This window comes from Salvelinus namaycush, chromosome 13 (genome assembly GCF_016432855.1).
Source record: "Salvelinus namaycush isolate Seneca chromosome 13, SaNama_1.0, whole genome shotgun sequence".
Classification (NCBI taxonomy): domain Eukaryota; kingdom Metazoa; phylum Chordata; class Actinopteri; order Salmoniformes; family Salmonidae; genus Salvelinus; species Salvelinus namaycush.
In genome coordinates, this window is record NC_052319.1 from 24,296,305 (window position 1) to 24,312,965 (window position 16,661).

The 16,661-nt window shown below is 47.6% G+C and overlaps 1 protein-coding gene across 4 annotated transcripts in view; it reads right to left on the reverse strand.

Moving 5' to 3' along the window:
* LOC120058356 (probable phospholipid-transporting ATPase IH) overlaps positions 1-10,786 on the reverse strand; it is a 95,419-nt gene extending 84,633 nt beyond the window's left edge. For all 4 annotated transcript variants that reach the window (XM_039006962.1, XM_039006961.1, XM_039006960.1 and 1 more), the window contains exon 1: positions 10,261-10,786. In XM_039006962.1, coding sequence (XP_038862890.1) covers positions 10,261-10,299 — 39 coding nt within the window. In that variant the 5' untranslated portion in view covers positions 10,300-10,786. The remainder of the gene's footprint in view (positions 1-10,260) is intronic.
* Positions 10,787-16,661: the final 5,875 nt, after the last annotated feature.

Genomic DNA, 16,661 nt, shown 5'->3' on the forward strand with positions numbered 1-16,661 from the left:
GGACATTACATCAATGTAGACCTGCTATATAAACACCGTGCAGGACATAACATCAATGTAGACCTGCTATATAAACACCAGGCATGACATAACATCAATGTAGACCTGCTATATAAACACCAGGCATGACATAACATCAATGTAGACCTGCTATATAAACACCGTGCAGGACATAACATCAATGTAGACCTTTTTGAAGATGGCGTTGACTGACATGGCAGCTCTTCTTCTAGCTCCTAAGCAACTTTGCAGTATGTTTTTTGTGTGTGTTGATTCTTACATTATTAGCCGAGAATGTTTTTTGTGTTATAACATTCAGCCGGAAATAACTGTTGGATATCAGAGCGGTGGTAACTCACCACATATTCCGACCAGAAATACAACTTTCCCAATTTTGGATTCTTTGTTCTTACCCCCACAAGGCAATTGAACTTATCCCAGAGGTTGCTCCAAGACACCGCCGGCGGAGAAGAAGCATTCGGGTTGGACTTCTAGTCCGACTAAGGAGGCGTGCACACCATCCTCCGCTTCTGAGTATATTACTTGCTAATGTTCAGTCCATGGACATAGTAGACGAGCTCAGGGCGAGGATCTCCTTCCAGAGACACATCAGGGACTGAAACATACTCTGTTTCACAGAATCATGGCTCTCTCCGGATATATTGTCCCCGTCCATACAGCCAGCTGGGTTCTCAGTACATTGCACAGACAGCAATAAAGAACTCTCCGGGAAGAAGAAAGGCAGAGGTGTATATTTCATGATGAACTACTCATGGTGTGATTATGATAACGTACAGAAACTCAAGTCCTTTTCTTCACCCAACCTAGAATACCTCACAATCAAATGCCAACCATATTACCTCGCATGAGAATTCTCTTCGGTTATAGCCTTATATATTCCCCCTCAAGCCGATACCACGATGGCCCTCAAGGAACTACACTGGACTTTGTGCAAACTGAAAACCCACATATCCTGAGGCCGCATTTATTGTAGCTGGGGATTTAAACAAAGCAAATTTGAGGAAAACGCTACCGAAGTTCTATCAACACATTGCCTGTAGTTCTTGTGCTTCAAAAACTCTTGACCATTGTTACTCTCCGTTCTGGGATGGCTACAAAGCCCTCCCCCACCCTCCCTTCGGCAAATCAGATCACGACATTCTGCTCCTCCCTTCCTATAGGCAGAAACTCAAACAGGAAGTACCCGTGCTAAGGTCTATTCAACGCTGGTCTAACCAATCGGAATCCATGCTTCACGATTGTTTTGATCACGCAGAATAGGATATGTTCCGGGTTGCCTCTGAGAATAAAACTGACGTATACACAGACACCGTGATGGAGTTCATCACTGTGTAGGGGGTGTTGTTCCCACCGTGACTATTAAAACCTACCCAAACCAAAAACCGTGGATAGATGTTAGCATTCGCGCAAAACTGAAAGCGCGAATCACGTCAAGGTGACTGGGAAAATGGTTGAATACAAACAGTGCAGTATTGCCCTCCGTAAGGCAATCAAACAAGCAAAACTTCAGTACAGAGACAAAGCGGAATTGCAATTCAACGGCTCAGACATGAGACGTATGTAGCAGGGACTCCAGACAATCACAGATTACAAAGGGAAAACCAGCCATATCGCGGACACCGACATTTTGCTCCCGGACAAGCTAAACATATCTTTGCCTGCTTTGAGGATAACACGGTGCTACCGACGCAGACTGCTACCAAAGACTGTGGACTCTCGTTCTCCGTGGCCGACGTGAGTAATACATTTAAGCGTATTAACCCTCGCAAGGCTGCCGGCACAGGCGGCATCCCTAGCCGCGTCCTCAGAGCATGCGCAGACCAGCTGGCTGGAGTGTTTACGGACATCTTCAATCTCCCCCTATCCCAGTCTGCAGTCCCCACTTTCTTCAAGATGTCCACCATTGTTTCTGTACCCAAAATGACTATCGCCACGTAGCACTCACTTCTGTCATCATGAAGTGCTTTGAGAGGCTAGCTTGGCCCCACTACCCTCTGTAGCGCCTTGCGGTCAGAGGCTGAGCAGTTGGGATACCAGGCAGTGATGCAACCAGTCAGGATGCTCTCAATGGTGAAGCTGTAGAACCTGAGGTTCTACACCATTGTCTTGATCACGGTGAGAGAAAGGTTGTTGTCCTGGCACCACACAACCAGGTCTCTGACCTCCTCCCTATAGGCTGTCTTGTCGGTGATCAGGCCTACCACTGTTGTGTCATTGGCAAATGTAATGATGGTGTTGTAGTCATGCCTGCCCGTGCAGTCATGAGTGAACAGGGAGTAGAGGAGGGGGCTGAGCATGCACCCCTGAGGGGCCCCTGTGTTCAGGATCAGCGTGGTGGATGTGTTGTTACCTACCCTTACCACCTTGGGGCGGCCCGTCAGGAAGTCCAGGATCCAGTTGCAGAGGGAGGTGTTTAGTCCCAGGGTCCTTGGCTTATTGATGAGCTTTGAGGGCACTATGGTGTTGAACGCTGAGCTGTAGTCAATGAATAGCATTCTCACATAGGTGTTCCTTTATCCAGGTGGGAAAGGGCAGTGTGGAGTGCAATAGAAATTGCATCATCTGTGGATCTGTTGGGGTGGTATGCAAATTGGAGTGGGTCCAGGGTTTCTGGGATGATGGTGTTGATGTGAGCCATGACCAGCCTTTCAAAGCACTTCATGGCTACAGACGTGAGTGCTACGGGTTGGTAGTCATTTAGGCAGGTTACCGTAGTGTTCTTCGGCACAGGGACTCACTAGTCGGCTACCAGCCAGTTACTCAACCGTGCACCTTAGAGGCTGCTGCCCTATGTACATAGACATGATATCACTGGTCACTTTAATAATGAAACACTTTCCATTTTAATTATGTTTACATACTGTTTTACTAATTTCATATGTATATACTGTATTCTATTGTATTTTAGTCAATGCCACTCCGACATTGCCTGTCCTAATATTTATACATTTGTTAATTCCATTCTTTTACTTTTAGATTTGTGTCTCTGTGTCCGTCTCCCGCTGTCCATCTCCCGCTGTCCATCTCCCGCTGTCTCTCAATTCAATTGAAGAGGCTTTATTGGCATGGGAAATATATGTTTACATTGCCAAAGCAAGTGAAATGAACAATAAACAAAAAATTTACAGCATCCCCCATCCAGCAAAATACCAGGAGTAAAACAGATAGCGAACAGAACCAGGGAGAATACTCATTTGGTATAGAGCAGACCTAAATCACTCTATTAAATTAATCAAAACAGGAACATTTTACATTTCGCTTGAAATTTTTAATGAAATTATCTCAACAGCCTGGCCACAGCTGTAAAGTAAATAGATGCTACACTAAACAAAACAAAGCCTCTGCACTCCTCCTCTCACCCTCTCCACCACTCTTCCTCTCCACCACTCCTCCTCTCACCCTCTCCACCACTCCTCCTCTCACCCTCTCCACCACTCTTCCTCTCACCACCACTCTTCCTCTCCACCACTCTTCCTCTCACCCTCTCCACCACTCCTCCTCTCACCCTCTCCACCACTCTTCCTCTCACCCTCTCCACCACTCCTCCTCTCACCCTCTCCACCACTCCTCCTCTCACCCTCTCCACCACTCTTCCTCTCACCCTCTCCACCACTCTTCCTCTCACCCTCTCCACCACTCTTCCTCTCACCCTCTCCACCACTCTTCCTCTCACCCTCTCCACCACTCCTCCTCTCACCCTCTCCACCACTCCTCTTCCTCTCACCCTCTCCACCACTCCTCTTCCTCTCACCCTCTCCACCACTCCTCTTCCTCTCACCCTCTCCACCACTCCTCTTCCTCTCACCCTCTCCACCACTCCTCTTCCTCTCACCCTCTCCACCACTCTTCCTCTCACCCTCTCCACCACTCTTCCTCTCACCCTCTCCACCACTCTTCCTCTCACCCTCTCCACCACTCTTCCTCTCACCCTCTCCACCACTCTTCCTCTCACCCTCTCCACCACTCCTCCTCTCACCCTCTCCACCACTCCTCCTCTCACCCTCTCCACCACTCTTCCTCTCACCCTCTCCACCACTCCTCTTCCTCTCACCCTCTCCACCACTCCTCCTCTCACCCTCTCCACCACTCCTCCTCTCACCCTCTCCACCACTCTTCCTCTCACCCTCTCCACCACTCCTCCTCGCACCCTCTCCACCACTCTTCCTCTCACCCTCTCCACCTCTCCACCACTTCCTCTCACCCTCTCCACCACTCCTCCTCTCACCCTCTCCACCACTCCTCCTCTCACCCTCTCCACCACTCCTCCTCTCACCCTCTCCACCACTCCTCCTCGCACCCTCTCCACCACACCTCCTCTCCTCCACTCCTCCTCTCACCCTCTCCACCACTCCTCCTCTCACCCTCTCCACCACTCCTCCTCGCACCCTCTCCACCACTCCTCCTCTCACCCTCTCCACCACTCCTCCTCTCACCCTCTCCACCACTCCTCCTCGCACCCTCTCCACCACTCCTCCTCGCACCCTCTCCACCACTCCTCCTCTCACCCTCTCCACCACTCCTCCTCTCACCCTCTCCACCACTCTTCCTCTCACCCTCTCCACCACTCCTCCTCTCACCCTCTCCACCACTCCTCCTCTCACCCTCTCCACCACTCCTCCTCTCACCCTCTCCACCACTCCTCCTCTCACCCTCTCCACCACTCCTCCTCTCACCCTCTCCACCACTCCTCCTCTCCTCCTCCTCTCCACCACTCCTCCTCTCACCCTCTCCACCACTCCTCCTCGCACCCTCTCCACCACACCTCCTCTCCTCCACTCCTCCTCTCACCCTCTCCACCACTCCTCCTCTCACCCTCTCACCCTCTCCACCACTCCTCCTCGCACCCTCTCCACCACTCCTCCTCGCACCCTCTCCACCACTCCTCCTCGCACCCTCTCCACCACTCCTCCTCGCACCCTCTCCACCACTCTTCCTCTCACCCTCTCCACCACTCCTCCTCTCACCCTCTCCACCACTCCTCCTCTCACCCTCTCCACCACTCCTCCTCTCACCCTCTCCACCACTCCTCCTCGCACCCTCTCCACCACTCCTCCTCGCACCCTCTCCACCACTCCTCCTCTCCTCCACTCCTCCTCTCACCCTCTCCACCACTCCTCCTCTCACCCTCTCACCCTCTCCACCACTCCTCCTCTCACCCTCTCCACCACTCCTCCTCTCACCCTCTCCACCACTCCTCCTCTCACCCTCTCCACCACTCCTCCTCTCCTCCTCTCCACCACTCCTCCTCTCACCCTCTCCACCACTCCTCCTCGCACCCTCTCCACCACACCTCCTCTCCTCCACTCCTCCTCTCCACCACTCCTCCTCTCACCCTCTCACCCTCTCCACCACTCCTCCTCGCACCCTCTCCACCACTCCTCCTCGCACCCTCTCCACCACTCCTCCTCGCACCCTCTCCACCACTCCTCCTCTCACCCTCTCCACCACTCCTCCTCGCACCCTCTCCACCACTCCTCCTCGCACCCTCTCCACCACTCCTCCTCGCACCCTCTCCACCACTCTTCCTCTCCTCCACTCCTCCTCTCACCCTCTCCACCACTCCTCCTCTCACCCTCTCACCCTCTCCACCACTCCTCCTCTCACCCTCTCCACCACTCCTCCTCTCACCCTCTCCACCACTCCTCCTCTCACCCTCTCCACCACTCCTCCTCTCCTCCTCTCCACCACTCCTCCTCTCACCCTCTCCACCACTCCTCCTCGCACCCTCTCCACCACACCTCCTCTCCTCCACTCCTCCTCTCCACCACTCCTCCTCTCACCCTCTCACCCTCTCCACCACTCCTCCTCGCACCCTCTCCACCACTCCTCCTCGCACCCTCTCCACCACTCCTCCTCGCACCCTCTCCACCACTCCTTCTCGCACCCTCTCCACCACTCCTCCTCGCACCCTCTCCACCACTCCTCCTCTCACCCTCTCCACCACTCCTCCTCTCACCCTCTCCACCACTCCTCCTCGCACCCTCTCCACCACTCCTCCTCTCACCCTCTCCACCACTCCTCCTCTCACCCTCTCCACCACTCCTCCTCTCACCCTCTCCACCACTCCTCCTCTCACCCTCTCCACCACTCCTCCTCTCACCCTCTCCACCACTCCTCCTCTCACCCTCTCCACCACTCTTCCTCTCACCCTCTCCACCACTCTTCCTCTCACCCTCTCCACCACTCTTCCTCTCACCCTCTCCACCACTCTTCCTCTCACCCTCTCCACCACTCCTCCTCTCACCCTCTCCACCACTCTTCCTCTCACCCTCTCCACCACTCTTCCTCTCACCCTCTCCACCACTCTTCCTCTCACCCTCTCCACCACTCCTCCTCTCACCCTCTCCACCACTCCTCCTCTCACCCTCTCCACCACTCCTCCTCTCACCCTCTCCACCACTCTTCCTCTCACCCTCTCCACCACTCTTCCTCTCACCCTCTCCACCACTCCTCCTCTCACCCTCTCCACCACTCCTCCTCTCACCCTCTCCACCACTCTTCCTCTCACCCTCTCCACCACTCCTCCTCTCACCCTCTCCACCACTCCTCCTCTCACCCTCTCCACCACACTTCCTCTCACCCTCTCCACCACTCCTCCTCTCACCCTCTCCACCACTCCTCCTCGCACCCTCTCCACCACTCCTCCTCGCACCCTCTCCACCACTCTTCCTCGCACCCTCTCCACCACTCCTCCTCGCACCCTCTCCACCACTCCTCCTCTCACCCTCTCCACCACTCCTCCTCTCACCCTCTCCACCACTCCTCCTCTCACCCTCTCCACCACTCCTCCTCTCACCCTCTCCACCACTCCTCCTCTCACCCTCTCCACCACTCCTCCTCTCACCCTCTCCACCACTCCTCCTCTCACCCTCTCCACCACACTTCCTCTCACCCTCTCCACCACTCCTCCTCGCACCCTCTCCACCACTCCTCCTCTCACCCTCTCCACCACTCCTCCTCTCACCCTCTCCACCACTCCTCCTCTCACCCTCTCCACCACACTTCCTCTCACCCTCTCCAACACTCCTCCTCTCACCCTCTCCACCACTCCTCCTCTCACCCTCTCCACCACTCCTCCTCTCACCCTCTCCACCACACTTCCTCTTACCCTCTCCACCACTCCTCCTCTCACCCTCTCCACCACTCCTCCTCTCACCCTCTCCACCACTCCTCCTCTCACCCTCTCCACCACTCCTCCTCTCACCCTCTCCACCACTCCTCCTCGCACCCTCTCCCCACACACACACACACACACACACACACACACACACACACACACGTCTTTCTCTGCCCAGCACCAGTCAACAGCAGGCAGGCAATATACCACTTCTATTATTACCAGCCTACAAAACAACATGCTACAGGAGGGAGTGGACCCAACACACACACACACACACACACACACACACACACACACACACACACACACACACACACACACGTACTTAGACACTTACACACACTAACACAACACTAACACACACTTAGACACACACATGCAAAAAGAGGCCCATGACACACAGCATTACACACACTAAGTGACATCTACTCAAACAATCACTTTCACACACAGTCAAGCATCCATTCCCACCACCGTCAAGCATCCATTCCCACCACCGTCAAGCATCCATTCCCACCACCGGCTCAGTTGAAACCCTAAACCAGTTATACAAGGTTGGAACCGTAGGGGGTCGTTTAACAGAAAAGAACAAGAAGACGCTATAGTTGAGACGGCTGTTCTGGAAATAGACATAATTAGCAATACATTCTCTTACTGTTTTCCTTCTTTAGTAGTCTGGAGGGAGAGGTGCATGAACGTACACACACGCAGAGAATTTCCACTCATACCTGAGATAACATGAGGTATTCACAGGACAGAGTTAGGGTGCCAGCATGTAAAAAAAAAGCTGTGCATCAGTGGCGTGTTTTCATGGATGCTAAGGGAAGCCAGGTTTCCCCCCCAAAAAATTGACCAAGAAAAATATAAAAAATACAATTATTTAACTTTCGTCTCTGTGTTTTATCATTTTCCTTAAATTCGCAAGAGGCTGAATGTATCTCACAGGAGAAAGCATCCAAGCGAGCGAAAGAGCGCCCCTCTGTCTCTCTACCTGTACGCCATATATCTGATGCCGTCTGGTCCAAACGAGCATGACATTGTTCCCGCCCGTAGCATTGAAGGTAAGGGAAGCCAGCGAGCATTTGGCCTCCCTTGATAAAAAATGTTTTCAAAAAAATGGGCCAATCAGCGTTGAACTAAACTGAGCGAGCTTAACTGTGAATGGTCCTGATGCACCAAAAAATAAGTGTCAAGGGAAGCCAGCTTGGATTTGGAGTGACTCCTATCAAACTCATTGAGAACATACGTCATTGACAGAAAAACTTGAATTGTTGCATCTTGTTGTGTTGTTGTCCTCCGGTGGCCAGCTAGCCAAAATTGTCCCTTTCCTATATTAGATATGGATTGAGTTAGGGATTTGGACTTGTGGTTTCACTTAAATTCTCTGTAATGGCCAATGATTATAACAGCGTTTCTGATCCAACCATTAATTCATACATTGTTGTGCCCCTGGCCTGAGAGGATGGAAGTTCAATATGTAGCTAGATGTAGAAGGCTAATGTTAACTAGCTAACGTTGCCCATGAATGGAAGTTAGACTAGCGAGCAAACATTTTAGCCATGTAGCCTAAGACAACAAATAAAAGCGTGTACTGTATGACAGAGTGATAGACGGTTTCTTCAACACGAAAGAGATGAGGATGGTATTGGTGTTTCTCTACAAGTCGGGTGAGTCAACATGTTTTTCTACTTGTACAAACGCGTGCGCACACACACACACACAGAAATCACAACCATGGACAGCCACATACTTAGCTTACGTTGATTGAACTAAATTGTTTTTGGTGTCTTTTAGTTGTCACTGTATTAGGCTAAGCAGAGTTGGTATGATGATGTTGAAATGGTGCTGGAATAGTGGAGGCAGTTTGGAGGTTTGTTTGTTCTTCACTGGTTGACTTTTTCTTGTGGCAACAGGTCACAAATCTTGCTGATGTGTTGGCACACTGTGGTATTTCACCCAGTAGATATAGGAGTTTATCAAAATTGGATTTGTTTTAGAATTCTTTGTGATCTGGAAATATGTGTCTCTAATATGGTCATAAATTGGGCAGGAGGTTAGGAAGTGCAGCTCAATTTCCACCTCATTTTGTGGGCAGTGTGCACATAGCCGGTTTTCTTTTGAGAGCCAGGTCTGCCTACAGTGGCCTCTCTCAATAGCAAGGCTATGCTCACTGAGTCTGTACATAGCTTTCGTTCATTTTGGGTCATTCACAAAATTCAGGTATTCTGCCACTGTGTACTCTCTGTTTAGGGCCAAATAGCATTCCAGTTTGCTCTGTTTTTCATTAAATTCCTTCTAATGTGTCAAGTAATCTCTCTCTCTAGAAAGGCAGTTACCCCATTGTTCCCCGGGCACCGATGACGTGGATGTGGATTAAGGCAGCCCCCCCACCTCTCTGATTCAGAAGTGGTGGGTTAAATGCTGAAGACACATTTCAGTTGAATGCTTTCAGTTGGCCTCCATTTTCTCTCGCCCTTTTAGTTGGTCTCTTTGGTAACACTTACTAATAACTGTCAATCATAAGCCATTAGAAATACTTTTACCCTCTTTACCATGTCTCACTGTGTGTGTGTGTGTGTGTGTATGTGTGTGTGTGTGTGTGTGAAATGACTTGCAGCGTTTCTTTCTTGCCCTGCACCAACACACCTGATTGAAAATAATGTGCCGTTTGATTAGACAGTTAGATCAGGTGTGTTGTTGCTGGCCTCTGGGAATGAAAGAACAAGAACCTATAAAGCATGTTCTTCAAAAGCACAATAAACGAACCAGCCAAGTTTATCTGTATTCATATTCCACACACTCTTCCAATGCATCCGTCTGGACCTTTCTGGCACATTCGACATTCAGCTCGAAAACGGTTACCGGATGACATGTTACGGTTACCGGAGCCTGGACTGCCGTTTAGCTGTGACAAACCTTTGATCACATGTTTGTTATCAAACATTAACAAACCGCCGACTCAAACAACTGGAAAAAATAACCTACAAAACCCACGTACGTCCGTGTTTCTACAAGTCAACATTGTTACATTGTAACTAATATTTAACAGAATGCCAATTGCAGATGATGTTACTGGAATGCAACGCAAACATACTGGCGTTTATCGATCCGCTACTTACGTATCTACTGATGAGATTCCGTAGTACGCTAAAATCCATCCTTTTGACAGCTCCCCACCAGCTATTCTTTACTGTCCACTTTCCAGTTTCCTTGGATATTTACCGACGCTACCTAATGTTCATCTCTCCTCCAGCATACATCGTTCACAAGCACTGTCTCTCCATCTATATGAGCGTGAGAAAGCAGTGGTCTTTCAGTCGGATGTTCTGATTTCCATGTCATCCTTTCATGTTTGCGCTTTGGACAGCCATGCAGCTGTTAAATGTGACTGTACTGCTATCCTTGATTCATAGTTTCCAGAATGTCCCTTTTCACAACGAATAAACGTTTGCAAAACGGATCATTGCAAGGGCTTTCGAACAGCTTATTTTCACCTCTTCCATTGGTTGTTTGTTCCAAGAGTGCGTTTATCTTCTTGTCCTTCTATAAATCTCCTTTCACATCAGTCTTTCCCCCCAGTCCCGCTGCCTTTTCGATCTGTTATGGTTCTTCCATCTGGAGGGAGAAAATGCGAAATGTTCATTGCTTCCATACGTCAGAATGCTATGCTGCGCCTGCGTATTGAAATTGTTCTCGCCATGCACAGCCTGGTAACATAGACTAGACGTAACATAGTAAATGTAAATCCTAGACTCTCAAATTAGTATGATATGTTACGTTTGGTATGGGTACATAAGACAGAAGGTTACTTAAAGCAAAAACGAAAGGACGGTGATTGGTTGGGGGGTTCATCAATGACAATTTTACGTAATTAGCAACTTCCCTACTACTTATTACTTTTTAATAAGTAGTAGCAGAATTTGTTTTTAACTGACTTGCCTAGTAAAATTAAGGTTAAATAAAATCATAAAAAAGTTTATGAAATAAATGAAATACTGTAAGCTTGTTCACTCAGGTTCCCTATATATAATATTAGGGTTTGGTTGAAGATCTGATAACATTCAGTATCAAAAATATGCAAAAGTAGAGAAAATTAGAAAGGGGGCAAATACTTTCTCATGGCACTGTATATATAGTTTTACGTTTAAAGGTTTAATGTCGCCTGCACAAGTACAGTGTAATTACTTTTTTGAAACTCAAAACTCAACAATGCAATAATCAATAACAATGTAATACTAGAAAAAAACACTAGGAATAAAAATAATATGAAGAATACGATAAGTAAGTAAGTAAGTACTACTACAGTTGAAATCTGAAGTTTATATACACCTTAGCCAAATACATTTAAACTCAGTTTTTCACAATTCCTGACTTTTAACCCAAGTAAAAATTCCCTGTCTTAGGTCAGTTAGGATCACCACTTTATTTTAAGAATGTGAAATGGCAGAATAATAGTAGAGAGAATGATTTATTTCAGCTTTGATTTCTTTCATCACATTCCCTGTGGGTCAGAAGTTTACATACACTCAATTAGTATTTAGTAGCATTGCCTTTAAATTGTTTAACTTGGGTGAAACCTTTCGGTTAGCCTTGCACAAGCTTCCCACAATAAGTTGGGTGAATTTCGGGCCATTCCTCCAAACAGAGCGGGTGTAACTGAGTCAGGTTTGTAGGCCTCCTTGCTCGCACACACTTTTTCAGTTCTGCCCACAGATTTTCCATAGGATTGAGGTCAGGGCTTTGTGATGGCCACTCCAATACCTTGACTTTGTTGTCCTTAAGCCATTTTGCCACAACTTTGGAAGTATGCTTGGGGTCATTGTCCATTTGGAAGACCCATTTGTGACCAAGCTTTAACTTCGTGACTGATGTCTTGAGATGTTGCTTCAACATATCCACATATTTTTTGTACCTCATGATGCCATCTATTTTGTGAAGTGCACCAGTCCCTCCTGCAGCAAAGCACCCCCACAACATGATGTTGCCACCCCCATGCTTCACGGTTGGGATGGTGTTCTTCGGCTTGCAAGCATCCCCCTTTTTCCTCTAAACATAACGATGTTCATTATGGCCAAACAGTTCTATTTTTGTTTCATCAGACCAGGGGACATTTTTCCAAAAAGTACCATCTTTGTCCCCATGTGCAGTTGCAAACCGTAGTCTGGCTTTTTTATGGCGGTTTTGGAGCAGTGGCTTCTTCCTTGCTGAGCGGCCTTTCAGGTTATGTTGATATAGGACTCGTTTTACTGTGGATATAGATACTTTTGTACCTGTTTCCTGCAGCATCTTCACAAGGTCCTTTGCAGTTGTTCTGGGATTGATTTGCACTTTTCGCACCAAAGTACGTTCATCTCTAGGAGACAGAACGTGTCTCCTTCCTGAGCGGTATGACGGCTGTGTGGTCCCATGGTGTTTATACTTGCGTACTATTGTTTGTACAGATGAACGTGGTACCTTCAGGCGCTTGGAAATTGCTCTCAAGATGAACCAGTCTTGTGGAGGTCTACAATGTTTTTTCTGAGGTCTTGGCTGATTTATTTTGATTGTCCCATGATGTCAAGCAAAGAGGCACTGAGTTTGAAGGTAGGCCTTGAAATACATCCACAGGTACACCTCCAATTGACTCAAATAGTGTCAATTAGCCTATCGATATTGTGTAATATTGGCTAAGATGTATGTAAACTTCCGTCTTCAACTGTATATACTGTATATAGAGAGAGAGAGAGAGAGAGAGGAGAGAGGAGAGAGGAGAGAGAGAGAGAGAGAGAGAGAGAGAGAGAGAGAGAGAGAGAGAGAGAGAGAGATCGCAGCAGAGTAAAACAAGCATGGCTCTATACAAAAGCCGAAGTGTAAAATAAGTCTAGTCTAGTGTACAGCCTAAGTCCTGACATAACATTTTGACTACGAGGATTGCTCAGAGGGTTAACAAGAACTCATCTCTTCCATTAGACCCATGACTATGTATTTGTTGAGCTGAGCATATAGACAGTTAAAAAAGCCTCTTCTCCCATCAGAGAAAGATTCACTGGCAGCAGAATACCAGGGTGTGTCTGACTGTCTGCCCAGACATTTAATTTGTGGAGTTATGACTTTCAATTAGCATCAACGTTATCAATAATGCATAAGGGATCCAGCACTTACTGCGGTAATGTGCTAGTGCTGGCTGTCGCTGTTTACATCTCCCTCATCCCCTGGGTTATACATGTTTAATGATGAATACAGTATTACACTTCCCTCTTTTGTAGCCATACATCACATAGGTGTGTTGTGGTTTTGAAATGTATTGTCGGCATTGTTTTGTGTTGCTTGTAAAACTGAGGACAGGTCACCATTCATTCATTTGTTAATTCATTTATTAATTTATCCATCTATCCATACATCCATCCATCCTTTATCCATCATCCATCCATCATCCATTCATATGAAGTGCTATTGTAGGTGCCGATCATTCTATGAATTCAGCTATCTTAATCCCTTTAATAATGTTATCTTCCAGCCCCATAGCACCAATATTAACTCCAGCTAAATACACTTCAGATAGGATGCTATCTGTGTTCTAGTATTGGACTGCAAGGTGGCCAAATAAAATGGAATGGTTGGGCCTCATGTTTGGTCCAATGAGCAGCAAGGAGTGGTGTTTGTTCTGTCGGTTGTTGCCGTGGTTATCTCATAGATGACTGCACATGGTGGCTCCAGCTGACTGTGGGAAATGGGTCGGCGATAATGCTCCTTCGCCCGCTAGCTGTCTAATTGTGGGGGCACCGCCGTAGCGCACAAGAGACTAGCAGGAAATAGGCCACAGGGTAACCAACATCACAAGAAGTGTTAGAGGTGGGTCATTCCGGGTGGGTTACTCTGGCCTGCTTCACTCTTTCATTTCAGATTGTGTCTGGAGATGTTGCTGTTTACCTGCCCGTGACTGAAACTATCTGAGAATGGTCACATGGAGGCAACTTTAGAGCTAGAAGTTGTCTTTAATTGTCTTTATCATAGATCTAGCATGAGATTACCCTACCCTGACCTTAATCTAGAGAAATTGGACAAAAAAAATTGGACTGTGTCAGTGTTTCACTTATTCCTAATATGTAGTAGGCCATTAGGCCAACCATACATGGTTTAGGTTTCGAGTGTAATTAGAGAGTAGTGACAGGAGCAGGGCTACTTCCACCGCCCCAGATAGCATTACCATATCTGAATGAGGATGGCTACATATGTAGGATCTTCATTTGAGCCAGTTTGCTACAGTAGGAAACTAATCATGCTGCAACAGGACATTTTATTCTTATATTTTTTTTGTAGGGGTTGATACTTTTTTGGGAAATTACAAACTTTAGAAGCCTTTTTAAATCTTGAATACACTACATGTTTGCATTTCCTGCCGTGCAGGAAAATTCTCAGCAACAAAAGAGTGATCAAATTAAGATCCTACACCTGTAATAGAAACTGTGGACAATGGCCTTGGTAAAAACCTTGACATCAGAGGATGTAAGAAGGGACGTGTGTTACAACTGTTAGGCCAGAAGGGTAGAGTCCAGGGTAACACACAGTTCAGGCAATGACTTTCTGTGATTGTCCAAGTCAGAGAGGAAGAGGCTGTCCAAAATCTGTCCAAAATAAGCCCAATGCGACTCCCAATGTTAGGGTGGAAACATGAGCATCTCGTCATTATATACAGATCTCTGTTCAAGTTCACCTCACATTAGGAAGCTTTCAGGATGAAATATTAGTATGTGCTGCCATCTAGTGGTATGTTGTTGAACATGCACACTTCAGATTTTCTAATCCACCGCTCCATGTTGTGAATCCACTAGGGTTGAATTGAAAGTCAGGAACCCTTCATCAGAACGCATGTTAACGTTTATTGTCGTGAATTTTGCTCTGGAGGCAGAACTGATTATTTCCTGTTGTTGCAACCAGCTTTCACAGTCTCACGTCAGAATTAGACGTTCACCCATGTTTCTCAAACGTCAAATTTCAAAGTTGTTCCTAACGTCAAATTTTGAAGGGTTTAGGCATTATCTCTGAATTTTTAAGGATAGGGTTAGGTTTAGAAACTGTGGAGCCGAATCAAATGACTGGATTTAAAATGACATTGATGAGATTTTGATTGAGTGAGTGACTTTGTGACTGTTGGTTTTAGGTATGTTTGAGAAACCTAGCGAGGCTGTGAGTGACTTTGTGACTTGGTTTTAGGTGTGTTTGAGAAACCTAGTGAGGCTGTGAGTGACTTTGTGACTGTTGGTTTTAGGTATGTTTGAGAAACCTAGCGAGGCTGTGAGTGACTTTGTGACTTGGTTTTAGGTGTGTTTGAGAAACCTAGTGAGGCTGTGAGTGACTTTGTGTCTGTTGGTTTTAGGTATGTTTGAGAAACCTAGTGAGGCTGTGAGTGACTTTGTGACTGTTGGTTTTAGGTATGTTTCAGAAACCTAGTGAGGCTGTGAGTGACTTTGTGACTGGTGGTTTTAGGTATGTTTGAGAAACCTAGCGAGGCTGTGAGTGACTTTGTGACTTGGTTTTAGGTATGTTTGAGAAACCTAGTGAGGCTGTGAGTGACTTTGTGAATGTTGGTTTTAGGTGTGTTTGAGAAACCTAGTGAGGCTGAGAGTGACTTTGTGACTGTTGGTTTTAGGTGTGTTTGAGAAACCTAGTGAGGCTGTGAGTGACTTTGTGACTGTTGGTTTTAGGTATGTTTGAGAAACCTAGTGAGGCTGAGAGTGACTTTGTGAATGTTGGTTTTATGTATGTTTCAGAAACCTAGTGAGGCTGTGAGTGACTTTGTGAATGTTGGTTTTAGGTGTGTTTGAGAAACCTAGTGAGGCTGTGAGTGACTTTGTGACTGTTGGTTTTAGGTGTGTTTGAGAAACCTAGTGAGGCTGTGAGTGACTTTGTGAATGTTGGTTTTAGGTGTGTTTGAGAAACCTAGTGAGGCTGTGAGGGACTTTGTGTGTAAGTGAACACGGAAGGACCATGTAGCATGGGTAATGATAATAGGTGTGTGTCTGTGACGTTGGCAGTGGTGCTGGGCACCCCGCCCCGCTCCTCTCCAAGCCCAGATTGGGTGCCAGGAGAGGGACTTATAGCTGCGTCTGAAGACGGGAGCTGTGGAGATCCCAGGGAGAGAATGTCTGGCACCGCTAAATAGGATTTGGGATGGAGCTGAGCGATGAAGCGAGAGGGAGAGGGGACTCTGCCAAGTACTCTCTACGGCTTTGGTGCCCCCCTCACCCCTCCAACACACACATGAACGCATACCCACACACGCACACACACACTCACCCACACACACACGTGTGGTAGCAAAATGAGAATGACACTGTGACATAGGCAGACAGAGTGACTGAACATGTGTTCATCACAGAAATCAGCTTATACAACACGCTAATCCTGCCATGTCTACACCAGGTGGTGTGTGTGTGAGTGTGAGTGTGTGTGCGTGAGTGTTTGTGTGTGTCAGCGTCACATACGGCTAGTTAACGAGACAGTTTCAAACATAAAGATAGGAGCCAATGGCTAAGACAGA